This window comes from Lepus europaeus, chromosome 22, assembly GCF_033115175.1.
Source record: "Lepus europaeus isolate LE1 chromosome 22, mLepTim1.pri, whole genome shotgun sequence".
Lineage (NCBI taxonomy): Eukaryota > Metazoa > Chordata > Mammalia > Lagomorpha > Leporidae > Lepus > Lepus europaeus.
Genome location: NC_084848.1, coordinates 20,422,279 through 20,447,633, shown reverse-complemented (window position 1 = coordinate 20,447,633; position 25,355 = coordinate 20,422,279). Strand labels below are relative to the sequence as shown.

General features: G+C 38.5%; 1 protein-coding gene across 2 annotated transcripts in view; it reads right to left on the bottom strand.

The window, feature by feature from the left end:
* Window positions 1-18: 18 nt before the first annotated feature.
* GTF2A1 (general transcription factor IIA subunit 1) overlaps window positions 19-25,355 on the bottom strand; it is a 47,913-nt gene continuing 22,576 nt past the window's right edge. Inside the window, exons 5-9 of one of the 2 annotated variants that reach the window (XM_062181228.1) lie at window positions 23,361-23,400; window positions 20,475-20,608; window positions 18,470-18,790; window positions 12,460-12,549; window positions 19-4,779 (exon numbers count right to left, since the gene is read on the bottom strand). In XM_062181228.1, the coding sequence (XP_062037212.1) occupies window positions 4,672-4,779; window positions 12,460-12,549; window positions 18,470-18,790; window positions 20,475-20,608; window positions 23,361-23,400 (693 nt within the window). In that variant the 3' untranslated portion in view covers window positions 19-4,671. Of the gene's footprint in view, window positions 4,780-12,459; window positions 12,550-18,469; window positions 18,791-20,474; window positions 20,609-23,324; window positions 23,401-25,355 lie in introns of both variants that reach the window. The other variant, XM_062181227.1, reaches the window with a different exon arrangement.

Here is a 25,355-nt window from a genome sequence, read left to right as displayed (position 1 = left end):
GCAAGTTTCCTAGTTTTAACAGGATAAAAAAGCTACAAAAGGCAAGCCTGCTTTCTTAACCATTTGAAAAATTAAAATACCTGCTAATTATTTAGCATCTTTAAAAATAACACAAAATATATTCAATATGTAATACAAACCTCAATAATCCAATTCTCTTAATAGGCAATTATTTACAAACTCTGAACTAAGAGAAAAAGATTTAGCTAAACAGAGAAGAAAATAATGTTCTCAAATTTTATGCTAAGTAATCAATGCTCTGGAGTAGAAAATATCCATTTAATACAATGTGCTACTTTTTATCCAGTTTTAGTGACATTTTGTTGATGTGAATTTAGCCCCAACTAAATTGTTGTCTCTAGAAGATACAATTTTTTAAAAAGCTACTATTAAGAATTTTTAAAGAGTTTAATAATTCAGATTGACATCCCAATCTATTTATTTTAAAGGTACAGAATTTAATGATACCTTCTTTTTCGAGTTAAACTCATCCTCATTAACAAATGTAAAGCAATTTCCTTTCTCAATTGCATGATTTTATTCATTAATCTATAGAACAATGTCATATTCTAATAAGCAAAGCAAGCAACGTTACTTTTTTTAAATAACATCTTTAATTAAAGTTTTTGCAAAGGTAAAATATTAAACTTAAAATAGGTCTTAGTACATCAAAATACTAAGTTCTCTAATTGTATTCCAAGATGGTCTTTAAAACATAATATCCCATATATCACAGAAGAGCAACCTTGATCTGCAATTGTACAGAATGAATTTTACAAACATAATAAATATATTTACGCCCTTAGACATAACAGTATGTACAACAGCAGTTGACAACAGTAGCCCAGAACAGCAAAAAAGATTAGCCCCTCCCCCAAAATTGCAGCCCTGATACATACTGGACTGATTTAAGGAAACTTGACGGAAAGAGTAATTATTAACTCAATGCAGTTCTTCCCTTAAAAGGAAGAAAAACAAAAACTCCTTTGTTCCTCAAAACAAAATAGTAAGTTTGGTGTGTTCTTCTTTAAACCTTAGAAAATGACAAAAATAGACTAAGGCAGGCTTAAAAAGTAAATAATAATTTCCATAGCATAATAGAGGATTAAAATGCAAAATTATTTAACACAAACCCATGAGAAAACATATAAAACAACTTTTTCAACCAATGAATTCAAAATCTGCTATAGCTGATTCAGACAGGTAAGCAGGAGATAGGCATGAAACAAACTGAAAATGTACAAACACAGATCAATAAAATATTACATTGCACAAAAGCTCAAAAAATTCAAGATGAAATAACCTGAAAATAAATGAATTTTTCTCAAGTGGAAGAAAATGTTATGTTATAAAGGGAAATCATGTCTGTTTCTTGTATCTTACCCTCTGATAATAATGATATTATTGCTATGAGATAATAAAAAGATTACCCTTAGAGGGAGACAACTTTTCATTCCTCCATCAAAGCCAGAAAACAAGGAAAACCAAATTGCCCATTTTCCCTATAGCAAAAGAAAGCTTTTATACAAAAGATACTATATTTTTATGTTCTAGTTTTCAAAACCCAGCATCTATTATGCTGTGAAAAACACATTTCAATCACTATATGCACTGCTCAAATCTTGATGTAATCAAAGAATAACATCAGAGTGGCTTTGATTTTAAAAAAGGCAACAGTGTAAAAATGTGACATTCTGATGGCATTTAATTAAAATAAAGAAATGTGAGCATTTAAAAAAATAAACGCTCAATATAGAGATCTCCCTCAAACAGACATTTACTCTAGGTACTAATTGCACGTTACAGAGTTGTTTCAGCCACAAGTGGCACTCCATGGAGATTAAATGTGCTCTCAGGCATGCAAGTGGTTTGATTATCCAAATAACTACTAAGCAAGAGTTCCTTGTATAACTGAAAGGCACACATTCCCACACTTTATATGGTAATTTAGTGTGAATTTTCCTTAGCACTATTGACTAATGTTAATTTTCTTTTTGTTTTTAAGTAAAAGGTGCCATCATCATCTGTGCAAATCAAAATAAATCCTCTTCTGAAACCACTGCTTTAATACCAAGACTCAACTATTTCCCCCTTTCCATGAATAAGCTACTTTCATTTTAAAATTCTGAAAGTGGGAATCCCTTGCCTTTTCAAAGGAATGACATTTTGATGTAACCTAATGAAATGATTTGTTAAATACAATGTTAAAAGCATGATTAAGAATTCAAGTACAATAAAAGATAAGCAAATGACATTCTTATAGTAAAAGCCACTATAATAAAACTAAAACATGCTATCTGATTAAAAAGTTAACACAATACATAATATATAAGAGCACGATTTGGTATGAAGTGTTGTTTGAACCAGCTTTCAGTATTTTCACAGGTAAAAGAAAAGCATTTGCCAAATATGCCATAATTAATATGCAGTACACAGGTGCAAATACAAATGGTTGTTTCCTGCTTCAAAAGAACTCTAATGAGTCACTCTGAAAGCAGTAGTTGTTCATGTTTGAAAATAAAGTTATAAAAGCAGGTCAGTATACAATGCCACTGTTAATATGAATGTTTGTCTACACTGAGGGCCGAAGACATGAGCTGAATATGATACAATAATCCAAGTTTCAGTAGCATAAGAACTACTAGACAGCCAACGCATTTCACTTAAGCAACACTGCAGCACTGCTAAATTTTCATAGGTAGTTCAGGTCATTAACTTCTTCAATGTGTAAATAGAAACCTACTAGCACTATACTGAAGGGTAAGTGAACAACAGGACTTCTGTGATTTTACTCTCTCCTTCCTCCTCTTCTCTGTCTTAATAAACCTGTGTCTGCTTTCAAAATAGAGGGTAAACAAACCTTCCCTCAAAGAACTAAATTACTATAACCAAAATAAAAACTATTACCAGTTATGGCATCTAAATAAAACCTAATTGTTAGCATGCTAGACACCACCGTTTATACTAAAGTTCAGAGAACTTAACGTGACCAAGTGGGTAAGTAGGGTGTGAAGTAAGTGTAAAAAAAAAAATTGGGCTTTTTGAAAAGGTTAAAGACTTATGATTAAAAAAAAAAAGGAAGAAAAAAAACCACTATATAATAGCTCACAGTTTTCTTCTTTGCAATGTACTTTAAAGTGTTTAAGTGTTACTTCTGGAAACACACAAAGGCAAATAAAAGGAAGACAAAACTGGAAGACTAAAAAAAAAATCAACAGGCAAGCAACTTAAACACATGTGAATTTTGTCAAAATAATCCATGAAGTCAAATCAGTTTTAAGAACACAAAAGTGAAGACAAGTGTTCTGCTGCTCTCCCAAGCAGCTAATTCACGCTCAACACAGCAGTGCCATATTGTTCTTTTGAGCCCCTTACAAAATACAGAACTATGCATTCTTAATACACTTATTACACTTCTATTATTTTTAATGTATGAGTCAAATTTCTATGCTTTCTTCCAGATCTGCAAACTGGAGCCCATGTCTGTATTATCAATGGCCTGGAAGGGTCACCAAATGAAGAGGTAAATATGTACTTTAGTGGCCCACCCCCTTTCCTATCCCCCAAATTTCCCTCTCAAATTACAAAGCTGTTTCTAAAAAATTTGTTCAATTAGAATAGTAAGTCCTTTATTTCTTACTAGTAAACATAAGAGACCTTTACAATTACTAAATTTCTTAATAAAAATCCAGGTCCTCATCACCTGCTCTATGCTTCAACGCACAGAATGTTATCTGAATGGGAAAAGACTAAACACATGTGTAAGCACATACTGCAGCCAACAGGAAAGTCGGCAAACACTCATGTGCAATACAACTCAACCAGATGGTCCTCTGTCAAAAAAAAATGTATTCCTGAGGAGACAATTTGGGGTTTCTTTTTAAGGTGGTAACTAAAAGAAATAAGCTTTTGGCAAGGAAATTAAAGTTGTCATTTTAATTCCATTCAACACAGTCAAGACCCATGTCATCAAACTGCATTTAATAAGTCTGAAAACCTAATTAAAATATTCATACCTGGGTCAAATTCTTTCTTTAAACTGTGATCACTGATAACCTCCTTTAAATATAAGTAGCTGTTTCATTAAGCCAGGAAGGAAGAGGTATATATTATTGAGGGAGAACAGCAAGTAAAAATATTTAAGACCTATTATGAGTTAAATTGTTTTCTTATACAAGTGAATTAAAATTCAACACCGTAATTCTTACCCTTTTGTAAAAACCTCACACGCAATTTTTACCAAATATAACCACATACAATAAGCAGTTTCAATTCAATCTATCAAAAGGGAAGTTTCTTCAGTTCATTCCAACAAGTTATCTTCTGATTGAATCCAAGTTGGAGGAAGGAATATAGAGAAAGCTTTACATGCTAATTACCAGTGGCAGGTACCTGTATTTAAAATCAACAGTTATGGTTTTCCTACACAAAACCCACCCCACCCCTCCACCCCCCAACAACCCCAGGTGCTACAGTTCCATGGCTTGCCAGTTAGAGTAGTGTCTATGTTGTCAAGGTCTATCTTTGTTCCAGTAGCTTTGCTTCTACTGCACTTTTCTGACATGCAGAAGTGAAATTTTGGTTGGTCTATGTCCCAAGTTTCAAACCGTCTGTTTTAAATTTTTTTTTAAGTTTCTTTTGTTTTATTTATAAAAGAAAAGAGGCGACTCTTCACCATTCTGCATCTCCAATGGCTTTGGAAAATATATAATCTCTTCCATTAAGATTCATAATGCCATCCTTAAGATGAAACTTCCATTTGTTTTTACTCCTATGTATCTAAATAAACAAAAACAAAATTTAAAGAGTAGAAGAAATACAATCAGAAAACAAAGGACAATAAAAATCCATTTACAAAATCCTGCAACACTGTCTTATACAAGACCATATTTGGAAATTGGTTTCTTAATAAAGTTTAACTTGACAAAATAAAATTCACTCAGTAGGTGCATTTTAAAACAAGTAATGAATTTATCTGTAATTTTTATTTTTATAGCTTCTCAAACTTATGTTCATTAAAGTAGCTAATATTTCTCTGTTAAATACATCCTACCAGGCTTGCATATACACTTTAAAAAAAAAAAAAAGATTTACTTGAAAGTCAGAGTTACACAGAGAGAGAAAGAGGCAGAGAGAGAGAGGGTCTTCCATCCACTGGTTTACTCCCTAATTGGCCACAATGGCTGGAGCTTCGCCAGGAGCTTCTTCTGGGTCTCCCACGTGGGTGCAGGGGCCTAAGTACAGTGACAGTGTCTTCCACAAAAACTTTCCCTAATCTCAGCAGCTGAAACTTTTTCTAACTAACAAAATCACAAAGGCAACTTATAGAATTAACTGTAAGTAATACTACATACAGAATTTCTAATACTACACAATTTAAAAGTAAAAACAACAACAAATTCGTGACCTGATTCCTTCTATCAAAATAAAATTCTTTCCAGTGTTCTCAAAATCTAACACAGAACTTTACGCATTGTAGTACTTAAATACATCTGAAGGAATACTAATCATCCAGTGACTTACAGCCTATTTCAATAAACTATATCCACAGTTAAGCCAAAATACTGAAATCATTTAGTTCAAATTGCACATCTTCTGCAATAAAGGCCCCACAGTTCTCCCTATTCTATGATATTAAGGTACCTTTCAAAATCAACTAGTTCAGGCATTCACTTTCCAAAAGGAAAGAAATTATAGCTTAGAAAGGTTCAGTGACTTGACTGAGGGTTTACTGCTATCAGGTGACAAAGATGATCTTCAAGTTCTGGTCCAATACTCTTCTTATTGTATCAGTCTGTTTCATATGATAATGCAGAAATGTTCACCACCTACAGGTATTTTCTGCGATCCAGTTCTTAAAATTCTACAGTCTACCCTTGCAGTGCAATCCAAACTTTCACTATGGCATATTCTTGGCAAATGGCTATTTATTGCTGGCTTGGATATAATTAGAGAAGAGGGGAGGGGGAAGCAAAGAAATTCCAAATTAAGTTGCTCTATTCTGGGAATGCTCTCTTTTTTGTCTTTCATATTTTACTACTCAATGAAATGTTTCTTCCAATTTCCATTAATTGATACTAGTTCTGCCTTTTGAGATTTTAAAACAATGCTTCATGTATTTAAAAATCACTCTCATGTTCCTCCTCTACATTCAAACTTTTCTTACTTATTAAAAAAAAAAACAAAACAGTACAACAAAGTTAAAACAGTGGGCTAAAACTCTTGCATCAGTGGTCAAATACCTCTGCTCTAAATATACCATGTAGATGTTAAAATCTACATTAAAAGATAGATGACTTCAATGCCTGAGACCAAACTTTATTGTGTACAGAAAGGAAATAATCTCTCTCAAACTTGCTCATGTACAGTCTTTCCCAAACACACTGACAGCATCATCATCCTTCTTTCTAGTCCCTCATCAACAAATCAAGAATCATAGTCATATCAAATCATATTCTTGATCCTTTTTTTCCAAAAGATTTAATTATTTATTTGAAAAGCAGAGTTACAGAGAGAGGAGGAGACAGAAAGAGAGATCTTCTACCCACTGGTTCACTCAAATGGCCCCAACGGCCAGGGCTGGGTCAGGCCAAAGCCAGGAGCTTCTTACGGGTCTCCTATGTGGGTGGCAAGGTCCCAGGGACTTGGTCCATCTTCCACTGCTTTTCCAGGCACATTAACAGGGAGCTGGATCAGAAGTAGAGCAGCTGGGACTTAACACAGCGCTGAGATGGGATGCTGGCACTGCAGGCAACAGCTTAACTTGCTGCACCACACTGCTGGCCTCTTGATTCTTCTTTTTAAAAAAATATTAAATATTGGGGCCAGCACTGTGGCGTAGTGGATTAAGCTGCCACCTGCAGTGCCAGCATCCCATATGGGCACCAGTTCGAGACCCAGCTGCTCCACTTCCTATCCAGCTCTCTGCTATGGCCTGGGAAAGCAGTAGAAGATGGCCCAAGTACCTGGGCCCTTGCACCGGCGTGGGAGACCCAGAGGAAGCTCCTAGCTCCTGGCTTTGGACTGGCACAGCTCAGGCCGTTGCGGCCAATTGGGGAGTGAACCAGAGGATAGAAGACCTCTCTATCTCTCTGTCTCTCCTCCTCTGTGTAACACTTTCAAATAAATAAATAAATAAATCTTTTAAAAATATTAAATGTCACATATTTATCATTACATTTACTTTCATTTTATTCGAAAGGCGCGCGTGTGTGTGTGGGGGGGTCGATTCCATATACTGGTTCACTTCTCAAATGCTCACAATAAGAGATGGACCAGGCCAAAGCCAGGAGCCTGAAACTCAATCCAGTCTCCCCTGTGTGGCTGGGATCTAGGTACCTGAGACATTACCTGCTGGCACTAAGGGTGGGCATTAGCAGGAAGCTAGAATTAGAAGTGGACCCAGAAATGGAACACAAACCCTGAAATCTGGGATGTAGGTGTTTTAACTGCTGTACCAAATATCTACTCTCTCTTTTTCTTTCCTATTATACATCCAAGAAAGTCAGGAAAATTTACTGACTCCTCCCTTCCATGTAAGTCCAAGATCCAAACACTTCTCACCAATTTGAACACTGTCACCATAGTATGAGTCACAATATCACTTACCTGGATTATTACAACATCTTGGTCTAAACAGACTCCTTGTTTTAACCCTTGCTTCCTCCCTACAACTATTCTCAACAAAGAAGGCAAAGTAATCTTTTTAAAATTTAAATTGGATGATACTTTTTGTTTTTTGAACCTTTTAACAGACTTCTGATTCAAGTGGATTAAGAGTCCATCCTCACAAAGACTCACACCACCTGACTTAACTAACTACTGTACTGACTTCCTACTCCAGTCCAGCCAAGTTTTGTCCTTGCAGTTTCTCACACACAGCTGGCAGCCTATACCAGCAGATAACAGAGGAGCTAATTGTCTTTAGCTTTTTGCTCAAATACCACCTTCTTGAAAGAACTACTATGATTATTCTGTTTAAAACTGAAACCTGTCCCCACCCCTTCCCTATGTAGTATTTTTCAAACTACCAGTTTCTAATATACCATATTAATGAATTAATCAATTATGTTTTAGCATCTGTCTCATTTCTTTTTTTTTTTTTAAAGATTTATTTTTATTTATTTGAAAGACAGTTACAGAGAGAGGCAGAGACAGAGAAAGAGGTCTTCCATCAGCTGGTTCACTCCCCAGATGGCCACAACAGCCGGAGCTGTGCCGATGCGAAAGCAAGAGCCAGGAGCTTCTTCTGGGTCTCCCACATGGGTGCAGGGGCTCAAGGACCTGGGCCATCCTCCACTGCTATCCCAGGCCATAGCAGAGAGCTAGATTGGAAGTAGAGCAGCCGGGACTAGAACCAGCACCCATATGGGATGCTGATGCTTTAGGCCAGGGCGTTAACCTGCTGTGCCACAGTGCCGGCCCCAGCATGCCTCACTTCATGAGAGTAAACTTCAATGACAGGGATTATGTTGTTTTGCTTTGTTCACTAGTGTATTTCAGGCTCATAGAATAATGTCCTGGGACATCATAGACACTCCTGAGTTCTTGTTGAATGAAAAAGACCGCTGTCTCTCCTTTTCTTTGATTCCCTATATAGAAATATCCCAAACCTATGCATGCAAATTCATTTGCAACCTGAAATTAATGACTGCAACCTGAAAGATACTGAAATTATATAGACAAAAATAAAAAAAGTGATGAGTAGTCAAGGAACAGAAATTCCATAGACAAGAAATTGATTACAGCAGGGCAACCAGCAAAAAAAGAAATGTAGAAAAGTTCCATGGGTTAAATAATAGTCCAAATACTCAGCCCTGAAATCACATTGAGTAGTAGATGATAAATACTTTAATTTTAAGAAATGCAGAAAATACAACTTGAAAAGCCATTCATTTACTTCATGAATTAATGTCCTATATGCCAGGAGAAAGGCCTCTTAAACTACTCAATCAAAATGTGTTATAGTGAAATAGAGGGCCAATGCTGTGGCATAGTGGGCTTGGCATCCACCTGTGGAACCAGCATCCCATATGGATGTTGGTTCATGTCCCATCTGCTCCTCTCTTCCAATCCAGGTCTCTATTATGGCCTGTGAAAACAGCAGAAGATGGTCCAAGTGCTTGAGGCTCTGCACCTGTGTGGAAGACCTGGCAGAAGCTCTTGGTTACTGGCTTCAGATTGGCCCAGCTCTGGCCATGGCAGCCATTTGGGGAGTCAACCAGCAGTTGGAAGACCTCTGTATCTCCTTATCTACACTAAGTAATGTGAGAATTTTGCTACAATATTAGCATTTGACTAAGATTCTGATTTGACTGGCAATACAAACTTTATTTCTTCTAAAACTGACACATTATTGAAACTCTAAAGTTTAGGTTTCAAAAACTAAACTCCTAAAATTCAAGTTGGCTCAAGCTATATCCAACCCCAGAGCACTACCATTCTTTACTGTTGGCTAAAACAGCAAGCTCCAAACCCCTCCAATCCTTAAAACCTTAGAACACAGTCATTTTGTTCCTTAAGATTTATTTGAAAGGTAGAGTTACAGAGACAGGAAGAGACAAACATAAACACATACACATAGAGAGAGAGAGAATCTTCCATCTACTGGATCATTCCCCAAATGGCCACAGTTAGTGGGGAGCCAGATTAGCAGGGGAGCTGCCGGAACTCAAACCAGTGCCCACATGAGATGCTGATGTCACATGTGGCAGCTTTACCCACTATGTTACAACACTGGCCCCAGTCATTTGATTCTTAAAAAGATAACTCTGCAAACTTTAAAACTATTCATCATTTAACATGCCATTTAAAGCTATTTTTAGTGTACTGGTTAAAACTTTAATGTCTCTGGTAATAAACCAATTTTAACATTTAAACAATTTAACATTTAAAAAATATGTACAGTTTGTGCCAAAGGAGAAATTAATCATTCTCTTAGAAGAATGAAGGCATATTCTTCAGTCAGGCTAGGTAGAGGTCCTGGCTTGACTGATAAATCTGACATCTTATTATAATGAAATTGTGTTCAGGGTAATTTGGTCGAAAATGATTCCCTTGAGATTTCTTGACAATAAAGATTTATTACTACCTGCTGTTTTAACCTCATACTTCTGCTCTAGGAAATTACATGTTTTAAATGAATATATCAAAACCAAAATTGTATTACAATTTAAATGTCAAGGCAACAAAAATTTCAACAACCACAACAAAAATAAAAGTACTTCGAAGTGTTCTGTTTAAGAAGTAAGAATATGGTAGGTTTTTGGCTCGGCAGTTAGGATTCCACCTTACTGGAGTGCCAGACTTTGACTCCTGGTTCAAATTTTGACTCCAGCTAATGTACATCCTGAAAGGTAGCAGGTGGTGGGTCAAGGAATTGGTCCCTACTGCCCACATGGGAGGCTTGGACTCAGTTCTTAGCTCTTGGCTTCAGTGTGGCCCAATCCTGGCTGTTGCAGGAATTTGGGGAGTAAACCAGCAGATGGAAGATCTCTTTATGCCTTTTTTTTTTTTTTTGAAAGTCAGAATTACACAGAGAGAGGAGAGGCAGGGAGGAGAGAGAGGTCTTCCATCTGCTGGTTCACTCCCCAGATGGCCTCAATGGCCAGAGCTGCACTGATCCAAAGCTAGGAGCCAGGAGCTTCTTCTGGGTCTCCCACATGGGTGCAAGGACCCAAGCACTTGGGCCATCTTCCACTGCTCTCCCAGGCCACAGCAGAGAGCTGGATTGGAAGAGGAGTAGCTGGCGCTGTAGGAAGGGGATTAATCTACTGGCCATGGCGGTGGCCCCGTCTCTGCCTTTCAAATACATAAATAAAAAAGCATTAAGAATATAATGAGTCAACAGGTAATTCTCACAGAATTTGGTTTAGAAATTCCTTATGTTACCCAAGTATAGCAAAGCTAAATAATTTCTAACTTTCAGAAAAAATTAATCATTAGGGCTAGAGCTGTGGTACAGTAGGTTAAGCTTCCCTCTGTGGCACTGGCATCCATATGGGCATGGGTTTGACGTTAGGTAGCTCCCTGCTAATTTACCTGGAAAAGCAAGGGAAGATGATTCAAGTACCTGGGCCCCCGCCACCCTCATGAGAGACCAGAAAAAGCTCCTGGCTTCAAACTGGCCCAGCTCTGACCATTGCAGCCATTTGGAGAGTGAATCATTGGACGGAAGATTTCTAACTCTGCCTTTCAAATAGCCTTAGTCCTCTTCTTAGTTTAAAAACAAAAAAGTACAGGCCTGCATTGTGGTGCAGCTTGCATCCCATTCAAGCATTGATTTAAGTTCTGGCTGCTCCATTTCTCATACTGCTCCCTTCTAATGCACTTGGGAAAGTAGTGGAAAATGTTCAAATGCTTGGGCCCCTGCCACTCATATGGGAGAACAGGATGGAGTTCCAGGCATCTAGCTTTTGCCTGGCCCAGCCCTGGATGGTGAGGTCATTTGGGGAGTGAATTAGCAGATGGAATTATCTCCAGCTCTCTCTGTAACCGTCTATCAAATAAATAAATAAATCTTTAACAATGAACTAACAAAAAAAAGGATGATCCCCCCAAAGTGGCTTGTTTATTTCACTTACAGGTCAAGAGTCTAAATAGGGGCCAGCATTCTGATACAGTGGGTTAATTCATAGTGTTCAGTGCTGGCCTCCTATAAAGGTGCTGGTTTGATCCTGGCTGTTCCACTTCTGATCCAATTCCCTGCTAATGCACCTGGAAAAGCAGCTGAAGATGGCCCAAGTGATTGGGCCCCTGCCACCCACATGGGAGATCTGGATAGAGTTCCAGGCTCCTGGCTCCTGCTTTCGTAGCTATTTGGTAAGTGAACCAAGGGACAGAAGATCTTTCTATTTTTCTATCAAATTCTTTCAAATAAATAAATCTTTTTTTTAAATAAAAAAAGTATAAATAGAAAAACTTATTCTTAAACATACAAAAATCAATCTCGTTCTAGTAAAACAATCTAAGAGACTATAACAATGCTTTTTTTTAAAAAATTTTATTTACTTATTTGAGAGGCAGAATTCAGATAGAAAGAGGGAGAGACAGAGAGAAAGGTCTTCCATCCACAGGTTCATTCCCCAAATGGCTGCAATGGCCAGAGCTGGGTCAATCTGGGGCTAAGAGCCAGGAGCTTCTTCATGGTGTTCCACGTGGGTGCAGGGTCCAAGGACTTGGGCCATCTTCTACTGCATTCCCAGCCCACAGCAGAGAGCTGGATTGAACAGGAGCAACCAAGACATGAACTGGTACCCATACGCGATGCCGGCACTGCAAGCGGAGGTTTAGCCTACTACGCCACAGCACTGGCCCCCTATAACAATGTTCTTACATTTTTTATAATGAATATAACAGGTATTAATCACTTACCTTGATGTTTCAATAAGGCAAAAAGGTTGGTTTAGGGAAAAAACTACAACAGAAATAACATCAGTCATCTGATAATAAAATCCTTACCTTATCATATTGGCATACAACAACATTTTCTGTGTCAAAGAGTTCCTGTCCTTCCTCATCACTCACATCATCTTCACTATTGAGTGGTTCCTACAAATAAAAGAAAGTCTGTATGTTTATATCCAGTGTATTATAAAAAAGCCCTTAAATAGTCAATGAAAGCAATATAGTCACCTTGATATTTTCTGAAAACCAAATAGCAAATGCATCTAAATTTATATGTATATTTTCTTCTGGGTATCTTAAAAAGTTATTGTGGAGAACTATTTTCTTACGCTAATCATAAAAAAAATGACAAAGTTGACCATCTTTTTTGAACTTGGAAGTTAGACAGGTTAACTATTGCTGCTTACTTTCTTGCTGACACTTCAGTAATACTGACGAACTTTTCAACAACAGCTGAAGATACTATGTTCATGGTATGCGTATGTGCACACACACACACAGTTTAATGAGATAACGGTACCATGTACCAGAAACAGTATGAAAGAGAAAACTGGTGAAACTGGAGGAGAAAAGATGGGCAATAACAATGTTCTAGTAGTCTGGCCTGTGTCTACAAATAAACGACTAGGACTCTGAATACAAATCAACAGTCATACCATTGTGATGCTTATGGGAGAGGGAAGCATGAAGAATAATTAAGATTCAAGTATTAAAGAAAAAAAAGATGGGACTGGAAATCTTGGAACCAAAGAGAAGGGCCAAAATAAATTCTGAGTATAAGATGACCAACTAAGGATTGGCGCTGTGTCGCAGCTGGTTAACACCCTGGCTTGAAGCGCCGGCATCCCATATAGGCACCAGTTCGAGACCCGGCCGCTCCACTTCTGATCCAGCTCTCTGCTGTGGCCTGGGAAAGTAGTAGAGGATGGCTGAAGTCTTTGGGCCCCAGCACCCATGTGGGAGACCCAGAAGAAGCTCCTGGCTCCTGGCTTTGGATCAACACAGCTCTGGCCACTGTGGCCAATTGGGGAGTGAACCATCAGATGGAAGACCTCTCTCTCTCTGCCTCTCCTTTCTCTGTGTTACTCTGTCAAATAAATAAATAAATCTTAAAAAAAAAAAAAAAAAAAGATGACCAACTACATCAAACTTGACCTCAGTTGTGATGATAAAAGATGATAAAAGATGTAGCTCACATTCCTGATAAAGAAAAGATAGGACAGAATTAAAGTAGAAAGGAAAATAAAATATTAAGTCTGGGCCAACACATATTTACACACATGCATGTACATGTAGCCTATAACCTAAAACAGACCATAACCAACATAAAATGTAAAAATAAATTATTAAGTTTAAATTGGTAACTTTAACAAATTTAAAGTACAAAATTCAGTCATATTAAAGACATTCATAATGCATATAACTATCACCACTAACTAGTTCCAGAATGTTTCATACTTACTCATTAAGTAGTCACCCCCAATCCCCCTTCCTATCCTCCGGCAACCACTAATCTGCACTGTCTACACAATTGCCTATTCTGGCTTTTTTGCATAAATGGATCATATAATATGCAGTATTTTATATCTAAATTCCTTCACTTGGCATGTTTTCAAGGTTCATACATTGTTGAAGCACATAGCACTATACATACTCATTCTTACTCATGGTTAAATATTATTTCACAGCATATATATATTATTTATCTAATACTCAATTGATGAACATTTGGATTATATTTTTTAGATTATCATGAATAGTGCGCTATGAACATTCATTTACTAGTTTTGTGTGTGGATACCTAATTTTCATTATCTTGCACACTGTTCAGTCATATGGCTAATTCTATGCTTAACTTTTTCAGGAACCACTGCAGAAACTACAAGATTTGACATTCTCATCATCAATGCACAAGTGTTCCAATGACTGCACATTCCTGCAAGCATTTATTTTCTTTTTTGGTTAAACCCATCTAGTGTGTGTGAAGTATCTCACTGTGGTTCTGGTTTGCATTTTTCTAATGCTGCTGAGCATTTTTTCATGTGCTTGTTGGCTATTTGTGTCATTTGGGGAAATGTCTATTAAAGTCCTATGGTCACCTTTTCATTAGATTTTTGTTTTTGAACTGTAAGAGTTTTTTACATATTCTGGATACTGGATCCTTATCAGATAAATGATCTGTGATTCTGTAGGCCGTCTTTTTACCTTCTTGATACTGTCCTTTCACACACACGTTTTAAATCTATAATGTCCACTTTTTTCACTGGCTGCTTGTACTTTTGGCATCATACTTAAGGAACTATTGTCAAATCCAAGGTTTGAAGATTTACTTTATGTTTTCATCTGAGAGTTTCAAAATTTTAGCTCACAGATTTGGGTCTCTGACTTGTTTTGACTTAATCTTTGCACATGAGGTGAATTAGGGGGTCCTACTTCACAATTTTTCATATGGATAATCAGCTAAGCACCCTTTGGTAGAAAGTCAATTCTTGCCCTATTAAACAGTGTTTGCTGGTGCAATGATAAGTAATACCAGTACTGCTCTACTAGTATCATGAAAACTGACCCCATAGTTAAATAAATATATGTATATATTTTATATATATATACGCACACACACATATATAAACACATTACTAGAGATAAAGTGAGACATTATTATCATAAGTGATTCAGTTCACTGAGAAAAAAACAATTTTAAGCCTATATGCACCCATTTTTAGGTTTCAAATATGCACAGAACATATACAAAATATCAAGCAAAACTCAATCAATTCCAAAGGATTCACATATTACATAGGTCCAATAAAAAAACAGGTCTACAAAAAAACAGAATGGAAATTAACAGGGAAACACAGTGGAAAGAATAAACAAAGCTAAACGTTTATTCTCTGAAATGAATTCTAATGAAATCAACATCTCTGGAAAGACTGAACAAAAAAAAAGAGAGTAAGAAGGCACAATAGGGCCAGTGCCGTGGCACAGCAGGTAAAGCCACCACCTGCAATGCCAGTATCCCATATGGGTGCCGGTTCCAGTCCTGGATGCTCCACTTCTGATCCAGCTCTCTGCTATAGCCTGGGAAAGCAGTGGAAGATGGCCCAAGTCCTTGGGCCCCTGCACCCGTGTGGCAGACCCAGAAGAAGTTCAGACTCCTGGCTCTGGATGGGCACAGTTCCGGCTGTTGTGGCCATCTGGGTAGTAAACCAGCAGATGGAAGACCTCTCTCTCTCTCTCTCTCTCTGCCTCTCTGGCTTTCAAATAAATAAATAAATCTTAAAATAAATTAAAAAAAAAAATCAAGTTTCATCCTGAAAAAAAAATTTAAAAAAAGAAAAAAAAAGAAGGCACCACAATACTAGAAGCGAGAGCAAACGGAATAAATTACAACAAATGATTCTGGCACCAAAACGATGACATGATTATTTTATGTTAGTTAGAAAATTAAGATAAATACATGACTATTTGAAAAAGTTTATGAAAAACTGAATTGACAGTTTATGGTGGTACAAAAAAATTTTGAAAACCATTCATATGTAGGGTCTTCAAAAAGATCATGGAATTATCAAGGAAAAAAAACCTGCATGGATTTCAAACTTTTTTATCTTTTAATTTTTCATTAACTTTTTTTTTGACAGGCAGAGTGGACAGTGAGAGACAGAAAGGTCTTCCTTTTGCCGTTGGTTCACCCTCCAATGGCCACCGCGCTGCGGCTAGCGCACCGCACTGATCCGATGGCAGGAGCCAGGGGCTTATCCTGGTCTCCCATGCCGGTGCAGGGCCCAAGCACTTGGGCCATCCTCCACTGCACTCCCTAGCCATAGCAGAGAGCTGGCCTGGAAGAGGGGCAACCGGGACAGAATCTGGCGCCCCGACCGGGACTAGAACCTGGGGTGCCGGCGCCGCAAGGCGGAGGATTAGCCTATTGAGCCACGGCGCAGGCCTCATTAACTTTTTGAGGTACTTATATATACAGAATTCTAGAAAACTGTAACTTACCAAACTGTCTCAAAAAGAGAAACAATACAAGAATACAGATTACTAACCCAGATGTTTTTTAATAGCATGTTTTAATATTCATAGAATTCAGTACAATCTTTAAGAAAAAAATCAAAATGGAGGAAAAATTCCAAAAAGTTTATTACAAGTCTTCAATAAACCTGAAAACTTGGTAAGAAGAATATTAGAAAAGAAACGTATCACTTATGAATATACATGCAAAAGTTCTAAACAAAGTAAATCTACCAATTTTCAAAAAGCAAACTACAAAAGGATCAAGTCATACCATCCCAGCAATACACGATTGGTCTACAAACAGAAAATCAATTAATGAAACTCACCATAACAACAGATTAAAAGTAAGAATCTGATTATCTAATAGTTGCAAAAAAGGCGTTTAATGAAATTCAACATTCATTTTTAGTTTAAAAAGCAAAAGCAAAAGCTTTTAGTTAATTATGAGTGAGAGAGTATTTCCTTACCCTGATAAAGGATAGTCATAGAAAAACCTACAGCAAACATGTTTAACAGTGAACCACTGGAAAGATTAATTTTAAGTTGAAGAACAAGATAAAAGTTCTGCTGATGTCCATTTTTAATCAATATTGTTTTGAAGAGCTTAGCCAAGAAGACAAGAAAAATTGCCATTTTCCATATATAATATTACTTTTTTTTTAACAGAGAAAACAAAAAAAAACCTCTACAGATACAATACTAAAAGTAATATGGCATTAGGAAGGTGGCTGGACCAAATATGAGTATTAAAAGTTTTATACATTTCCATATTGCTAACGAAAAATACAGTAAAACTCTATCACTTAGAATAGCATCAAAACTCTAGGGAATAAAAACAGAGACTAAGTTTACCTACATGAAAAAAATAGTAAATTAAAATAGGCCAAAATTCATCAATAATTAAGGAAACACCGCCAAAAAACGAGACACTGGTATATAGGTATATACTATAACTACACTGATACACTATATTCCAAAATAGGTATGTAGGCATAACAGAATAGCAGAAATTAAGAAGCCTGACAGTATCATGTATTAGTGAGTATATACTGAGACCAGCACAATTATACACTAAATGGTAGAAATTTAACAGTATAACAATCTAGCACTTTACTATAAAGTTAAAGATATATATGCTTTAGGATCCAACAATTCAATGCTTAGGTATCACACTTAGAGACACCACTATTTATGGATCCTCAGAGTATACACATTAGTGTATTTTGTAACTTCTTAACAGGAAACAAAGAGAAATGACTCCATTGCTAACTAGATTAGAAAAATGGGTAAATAAATGTAGTTAACAGTTAAATTAATTATAGATATATATAACATCTTGTATGAACCTCAAGAACATAATTTTAAAAACAACAATTTGTAGAATACATACAAAATTATTCCATTTGTTACAAATGGACAGCCAAAACTAGACAAAATGCTATTCAGGGATTTAAGTCCCTGGTAAAACAGAAAGGCAAGATTGTGATAAACATAAAATTCATAAGCATGAACGAATAGTCTGATGGCAGAATAAAGATGAGAGCAATGGGAGAGGTACAAAGACTTTAAGTAATAGGATTTATTTTTTAACTATATGGTTATGTGTAAGTTTTCAGAAGAAACTGGAACGGAATATGGACCACAAAAAAATTTTAAATGATTTTGTCACATTTAGTTTTTCTTGAGTTTCCTCTCTCCAAATGTTGTCATAACTCTTTAATTACTGAAGCAAAAGATTAATTACATATTCTACCAGTGTCATATGTTTAAGCCACATTGATAATGAGCCAAATGCTTAGAATTAATTTCACAAACTAAATTATTTTATTAATATGATTTAATGTGGTATATTTTTATGTTTTATTACTAACTACATGAAATAACTGTATTTTATGAATACAGCCCACACAATCTTATTTTTCTTAAATTTTATGTTGCACAGTCCCTAAGAGCCTCTGAAAAAATTAAGATACAATTCACTAGTTTGGCACAAGCAAAACAAGAAATAATCATGCAGATTCTCATTTCAAGATTTTTACTAGAAACTTACTTCTTCCACCTGTCCATCCTCAGCTCCATCTTTCTCTTTGTCTTCCTCTTCATCGTCATCATAATCTTCTTCTTCATCTTCATCTTCTTCAGATGAAGTATCCCCAGTTCCATCAACTTGTAACACCAATGGAGCTTGTTGCTGAGCAGGCTGGGCCTGCGGCTGCTGTTGGCCAGTGGCAGTTATCTGTGCTTGTGCTGGTGTAGGTGCTGCCACTGTTGTAGGTATAACTTGAGTCTTATTTCCTGTAAATAAGATCTGCTGAGGCTGGATGATGACACCTGTCTGTGGTGAAATCCCTCCAGGAAGAGGGGCCAATACCTGTGGCAAAAGAAAACCACATGTTAGGAACTACTTACAGGATCAAGTATCATATAAAGAAATAGGCTCACATGTTGAAGAATCACCAGAAACAGCCATACCTCATACTTAGTTAAAGCTGATGAAGTACAAAAGCAATGGTAAACTAGTACAGATTCACTAAATTTTTATTTTATCATTCAAGCTGCTGCAAGAAAAACATCTTCTAAAGCAAAACTGTTTGATTACTGAGTACTTATTGGCCAAGACTTATACAGTTATTAGTTTATTTGTTTGAGACGAATAGAGAGAGAGGTAGTAACTTACAAACCTTGCCATCACTACAAGGCAAAATCTGAACCTGAACTTTCTGGTTCGAAGCCCATCTCTGTACTATTATACTATACCAGCTCCACACGAAGAACAGAGGACTGAGAATCTGGAGACTCAATCTACTTTTGTCTAAGAGCAGCTTCAGATATAGCTATAGCAAAGGCAAAAGTCAATTAACCACTCCTGGCTTTTGTCACTTCACTGTGAGACTAAGTTCAATGATTCTTGACACTGGCTATAAATAAGAACCACCTGATGGCTTTAAAAATACTGGTTCTGAGGCCAGTGCTGTGGCACAGGTTAATCCTCCATCTGTGGCACCAATATCCCATATGAGCGCTGGTTCTAGTCCCAGCTGCTCCTCGTCCAATCCAGCTCTCCGCTATGGCCTGGGAAAACAGTAGAAAACGGCCCAAGTGCTTGGGCCCCTGCACCCATGTGGGAAACCCAGAAGAAGCTCCTGGCTTTGGATCGGCACAGCTCCAGCTGTTGTGGCCATCTGTGTAGTGAACCACTGGATGGAAGACCTCTCTCTCTCTTTCTGCCTCTCCGTAACTCTGCCTTTCAAATAAATTAATTTTAAAATAAGAATAATAATAATTGGTTGGACTAAATGACACCTTGGTTACTAGAAGTAAGGGAGGAATCCACACGAACCTTTCCAGAAAACACAGAAGCATCATGAAACTAGTGTCATGTCCCACCTTGCTCACTCACAAATTCCTAGCTGCTTGTCAAGACCCTGACACTAAATGCCTGTTAAAGACTGAATCCGCCTTGTGGCGCCGGCACACCGGGTTCTAGTCCCGGTCGGGGCACCGATCCTGTCCCGGTTGCCCCTCTTCCAGGCCAGCTCTCTGCTGTGGCCCGGGAGTGCAGTGGAGGATGGCCCAGGTGCTTGGGCCCTGCGCCCCATGGGAGACCAGGAGAAGCACCTGGCTCCTGCCATCGGAACAGCGCAGTGCGCTGGCTGCAGCGCGCCTACCGCGGCGGCCATTGGAGGGTGAACCAAAGGCAAAAAGGAAGACCTTTCTGTCTCTCTCTCACTGTCCACTCTGCCTGTCAAAAAAAAAAAAAAAAAAAAGACTGAATCACTGCTCCAGAGCCTGAATGCTGAGTGTTGCCACTGATGGAGAAGCACATTCAGGGGATGAAGGAGGATGTGCAAAGGTAACAATTACCCAGTTTTAAACAAGTTGAATATAACTTGAGCAATGAGCTGTACAGGAAGAACTTAGAACAAAAAGGTCCACAGCACTGGAAAAGCGTAAGAATTTGTACATGGAAAGCCACGGCAAGAGGCGGGGGAACCACCCAGGAAATCCACACAGAAGAAAAAAAACATGGTGATCATAAAGTAAAATTCTTTTACCTGTTGTATAACTGGAGCTTGTACTCCACCAGGCTGCATTTGTGGTATAACCTGTTGCTGTAGAACCACTGACTGCTGAGGCTGAAAGATGTACTGGGCACCATTGGCTGCTCTGACCACCTGAAGAAGCTGGCCTAAAGCAAAAAACATATATTCAAGTTGCCACCTTAGCAGTGACCATCTCAAAGTAAGTGAATTTGCACTGCATGTCAAACTCCTCAAGGTCTTAGAAATTAACAAGTAGGAAGTCTAATAGTTTTATTAAAGGCGATATCATTCATGTACATAAGTATACTTCTTACCCCCAGTTTTCCTCCAAGTTCAAATACATTAGTTAAAATGCTTCATTTTTCAAATAGATCGTCCTCATTCACAGCTGTCCTTAATTAAGATTTTATCAACAGATTACAAGACTTGATTTAAAGCTTAAATTATATTTGCTAAGATTTTAAAAAAAAATTTTTTTTGACAGGTAGAGTTAGACAGTGAGAGAGAGAAACAGAGAGAAAGGTCTTCCTTCCATTGGTTCACCCCTCAAATGGCAGCTACGGCCGGCGCTGCGCTGATCCGGAGCCAGGAGCCAGGAGCTTCTTCCTGGTCTCCCATGCGGTGCAGGGGCCCAAGCACTTTGGCCTTCCTCCAGTGCCTTCCTGGGCCACAGCAGAGAGCTGGACTGGAAGAGGAACGACTGGGACTAGAACCCGGCGCCCATATGGGATGCCGGCGCTGCATGCGGAGGATTAACCAAGTGAGCCACGGCGCCAGCCCCCTATATTTGTTAAGATGTTAAAAGTCTGGGAAAAGAATTAAGATCAGATACATCAGAGACTTTTTTTTTTGACAGGCAGAGTGGATAGTGAGAAAGAGAGACAGAGAGAAAGGTCTTCCTTTTTGCCGTTGGTTCACCCTCCAATGGCTGCTGCGGCCAGCACATCGTGCTGATCCGAAGCCAGGAGCCAGGTGCTTCTCCTGGTCTCTCATGAGGGTGCAGGGCCCAAGGACTTGGGCCATCCTCCACTGCCTTCCTGGGCCATAGCAGAGAGCTGGGCTGGAAGAGGGGCAACCGGGACAGAATCTGGCGCCCCAACCGGGACTAGAACCCAGTGTGCCGGCGCCGCAAGGCAGAGGATTAGCCTGTTAAGCCACGGTGCCGGCCAGAGACTATTTGTTTTTAAAGCTTTAGAAAAAAGGAAAGCAGGGCTGGCATCTGGCACAACAGTTAAGCTGCCACCTGTGTCACTAGCATCCTATAATAGTGCTCCAGTCTCAGCTGTTCTGCTTCTGATCCAGCTCCCTGCTAATGCACTTGGGAAAGCAATGAAAGAGGGTCCAAGTGCTTGAGCCCCTGCCACACATGTGGGAGGAGACCCAGATGGAGTTCCAGGCTCCTGATTGGCCTGGCCCAGTCCCAGCCAATTGGCCACTGGGGGAGTGAACTAGGGATGAAAGATATCTCTCTCTCTTTTTAACTCTGCCTTTCAAATAAACAAATCTTTCACAAAAAAAAGTGTAGCAGTTCATTTGGTGTCTGGAACCAAAGCTCCACGGTACTTCAAAACTGCTTAAAAGCAATAAAAGTTTGATGAATCAATTACCAACACCACATAACACTAACTGCATAATTAGCTTAGACACTCATTCCTATTGTTACTTTAGATGACCCAGAATCTTGAATTAAAAGTAAACAATTTATATCTTATTTATAATAAGACAAGGCCCTAATTTGTTCTTCGCAAATAACTAAAATAACAAAAAATTGTATAATCAGCATTATAGACAGAAGAATTAATATTCAAGTAAATAAGTGTTTAAACTAGTATGCCAAAAATAATGAACTAGATATTGGAATTTTATTAATGCAGAGATGTTATGTACAATAACATGCAATAAATTTGCTCTTAAGGTAATACAGGTCTTAATTTGATATCAAATTAAGTTCAAATGAGTCCAGTTCAACTCACTCAGAAGGCTAAATGTGTTTAGTGAAAAACTAAACAAGCATTTCTATATAATTGTACTTCATTCAATAATAGGGTTCTTAATTGCACATCAAAAATTCAAGTGGAAAGCCGGCGCCGCGGCTCACTAGGCTAATCCTCTGCCTTGCGGCGCCGGCACACCGGGTTCTAGTCCCGGTCGGGGTACCGGATTCTGTCCCGGTTGCTCCTCTTCCAGGCCAGCTCTCTGCTGTGGCCAGGGAGTGCAGTGGAGGATGGCCCAAGTGCTTGGGCCCTGCACCCGCATGGGAGACCAGGAGAAGCACCTGGCTCCTGCCATCGGATCAGCGTGGTGTGCCAGCCACAGCGCGCCAGCCGCGGCGGCCATTGGAGAGTGAACCAACGGCAAAAAGGAAGACCTTTCTCTCTGTCTCTCTCTCTCACCGTCCACTCTGCCTGTCAAAAAAATAAAAAAAAAAAAAAAAATTCAAGTGGAAATTTCATCTTTACTGTGTCTTCAACAATAATTGTGTGTTCTAAAGCCCTCAAAGTTATTCTAATAACCCAAACAAAAAGGTAAAAGAAATAGCAGTATTTTCTGTCTTTCAATCAAGGAAGACAAAACAAGAGTTTGATATAAAATTTTCTAAACTGCAACACTGACATCCATATGGGCACTAGCTCATGTCCTGGCTGCTCCACTTCTGATCCAGCTCCCTCCTGGTGGCCTGGGAAAAGCTGTGGAAGATGGCCCAAGTGGGAAACTGTGAAGAAACTCCTGGTTTCAGTCTGGTCCAGTGTTGGCCACTGTGGCCATATGGAGAGTGAGCCAGCAGATTAAAGATCTCTTAACTGCAACTTTCAAAATAAATAAATAAATATTTTAAAAAATTGTTTCACTATTCCTTACTACCTGAATTTGTTAATATCTGTTGAACAGGAGTCACACCTGCAGGGAGTGCCAAAGTTGCAGCTGTAGCAGCAGCACTCTGGAAAAAAGAAACAAAGAAAAACAATGAAACCATATATGTATAAAAAAGTATCTCAGCTTAGCTCTTAGCATATTTTAATTTTAATAGTATATGAAATTATTTAAGTATATACTAAAATGAAAAGTTCTAACACAAAATCTCATTTTATAAAATGATGAGACAATCAAGTCTAAGTGACATACTTAATTAGTTCAAGAAATTATATAGAACAACACTGTTTTTTTCACCCCATAGAGAATAGCTTCAAGGACACCTCAAGTATTTTATCTTGTCAACTTTTTAAGCCTTCATATACTCAATCTAACCTATACACATTTAGAAACACCCAGATTAACAACAATGCTGTATGATATATGAAAACCATTCCACATTGCTTCCTTTCCCATCCTTTGTTTCCTTATTCCCAATTCCTTGTTTTCAATGAATATACTTGTGGCAAAAGTACCTAGTATCTTCATCTATAATTGCTAAATTTAAAAATTTTAAATCTTAACTTTCTGTTGTTGTTGGTTTTTTTAATTTTTTTTTATTTGACAGGTAGAGGTATAGACAGTGAGAGAGAGAGAGACAGAGAGAAGGGTCTTCCTTCCATTGGTTCACTCCCCAAATGGCCGCCACGGCCGGCACTGAGCCCATCCGAAAGCCAGGAGCCAGGAGCTTCTTCCTGGTCTCCCATGCGGGTGCAGGGGCCCAAGCACTTGGGCCACAGCAGAGAGCTGGACTGGAAGAGGAGCAACTGGGACTAGGACCCGGCACCCATATGGGATGCTGGCGCCACAAGGCAGAGGATTAACCAAGTGAGCCACGGCGCCGGCCCCCTTTTTTTTTTTTTTTTTTTCGAAGTTGGAAAGAGAGAAAAAAATATGGACAGACAGACGGTTCTTCCATCAGCGGGTTCACTCCCCAAATGTCCACAAGACCCAAGGCTTAGACAGGTTGAAGCAAAGAGCCTGTAACTCATTCGGGATCTCCCACAGGGGAGACAGGGACTCAACCACTTGAATCATCATCTACTACTTCCCAAGGTATATATCAGCAGAAAGCTGGAAATGGAAGTACAGCCCTGGACTAGAACCCAGGTGCTCTGATGTGGGATGCAAGTGTTCCAAGCAACATTAAACTGCTATGCCAAATGCCTGCCCATAAATTCTTAACTTTTGATTTTCACTTTAAGTATAGTTGACAATTGTTCTAAGATGACATATTATCAAAAAGAGGAGGAAAATATTGGCACTATATTTTAGGTGAAACATCCATTAGTAACAGATTAACTTAAAAATATTTGAAAAACTTAAGTCAAATTTTAATAACATTTTAAGATAAAGTTAGTGTTTGGCATTTAAATTAGAAGAGATATATATGGGTGCCAGTGCTGTGGCATAGCAGTTGAAGCCACCACCTGCAGTGCCAGCATCCCATATGGGTGCTGGTTCAAGTCCCAGCTGCTCTACTTCCAATCCAACTCTCTGCTGTGGCCTGGGAAGGTAGTGGAAGATGGCCCAAGTCCTTGGGCCCCTACACCCGTGTGGGAGACCCGGAAGAAGCTCCTGGCTCTTGCCTTCAGATTGGCGCAGCTCTGGCTGTTACAGCCATCTGGGGAGTGAACCAGGAGACGGAAGAACTCTCTCTCTCTCTCTGCCTCTCTGTAACTCTGCCTTTCAAATAAATAACTCAATCTTTGAAAAAAAAAAAAAAGAAAAGAAAAAACATATATGAGGGGCTTGCATTGTGGCACAGCAAATTAAGCTGCTGCCTGCAACACCAGCATCCCATATGAACACCTGTTTGAGTCTAGCTACTCCATTTCTAATCCAGCTCCCTGCTAATGTGCGTGGGAAGGCAGCAAAAGATGGTCTAAGTGTTTGGGTTTATGCATCCACGTGAGAGACTGGATGGAGTTCCAAGCTGCTGGCCACTGCAGCCATTGGTATGAACTAGTAGATGAGCAAATG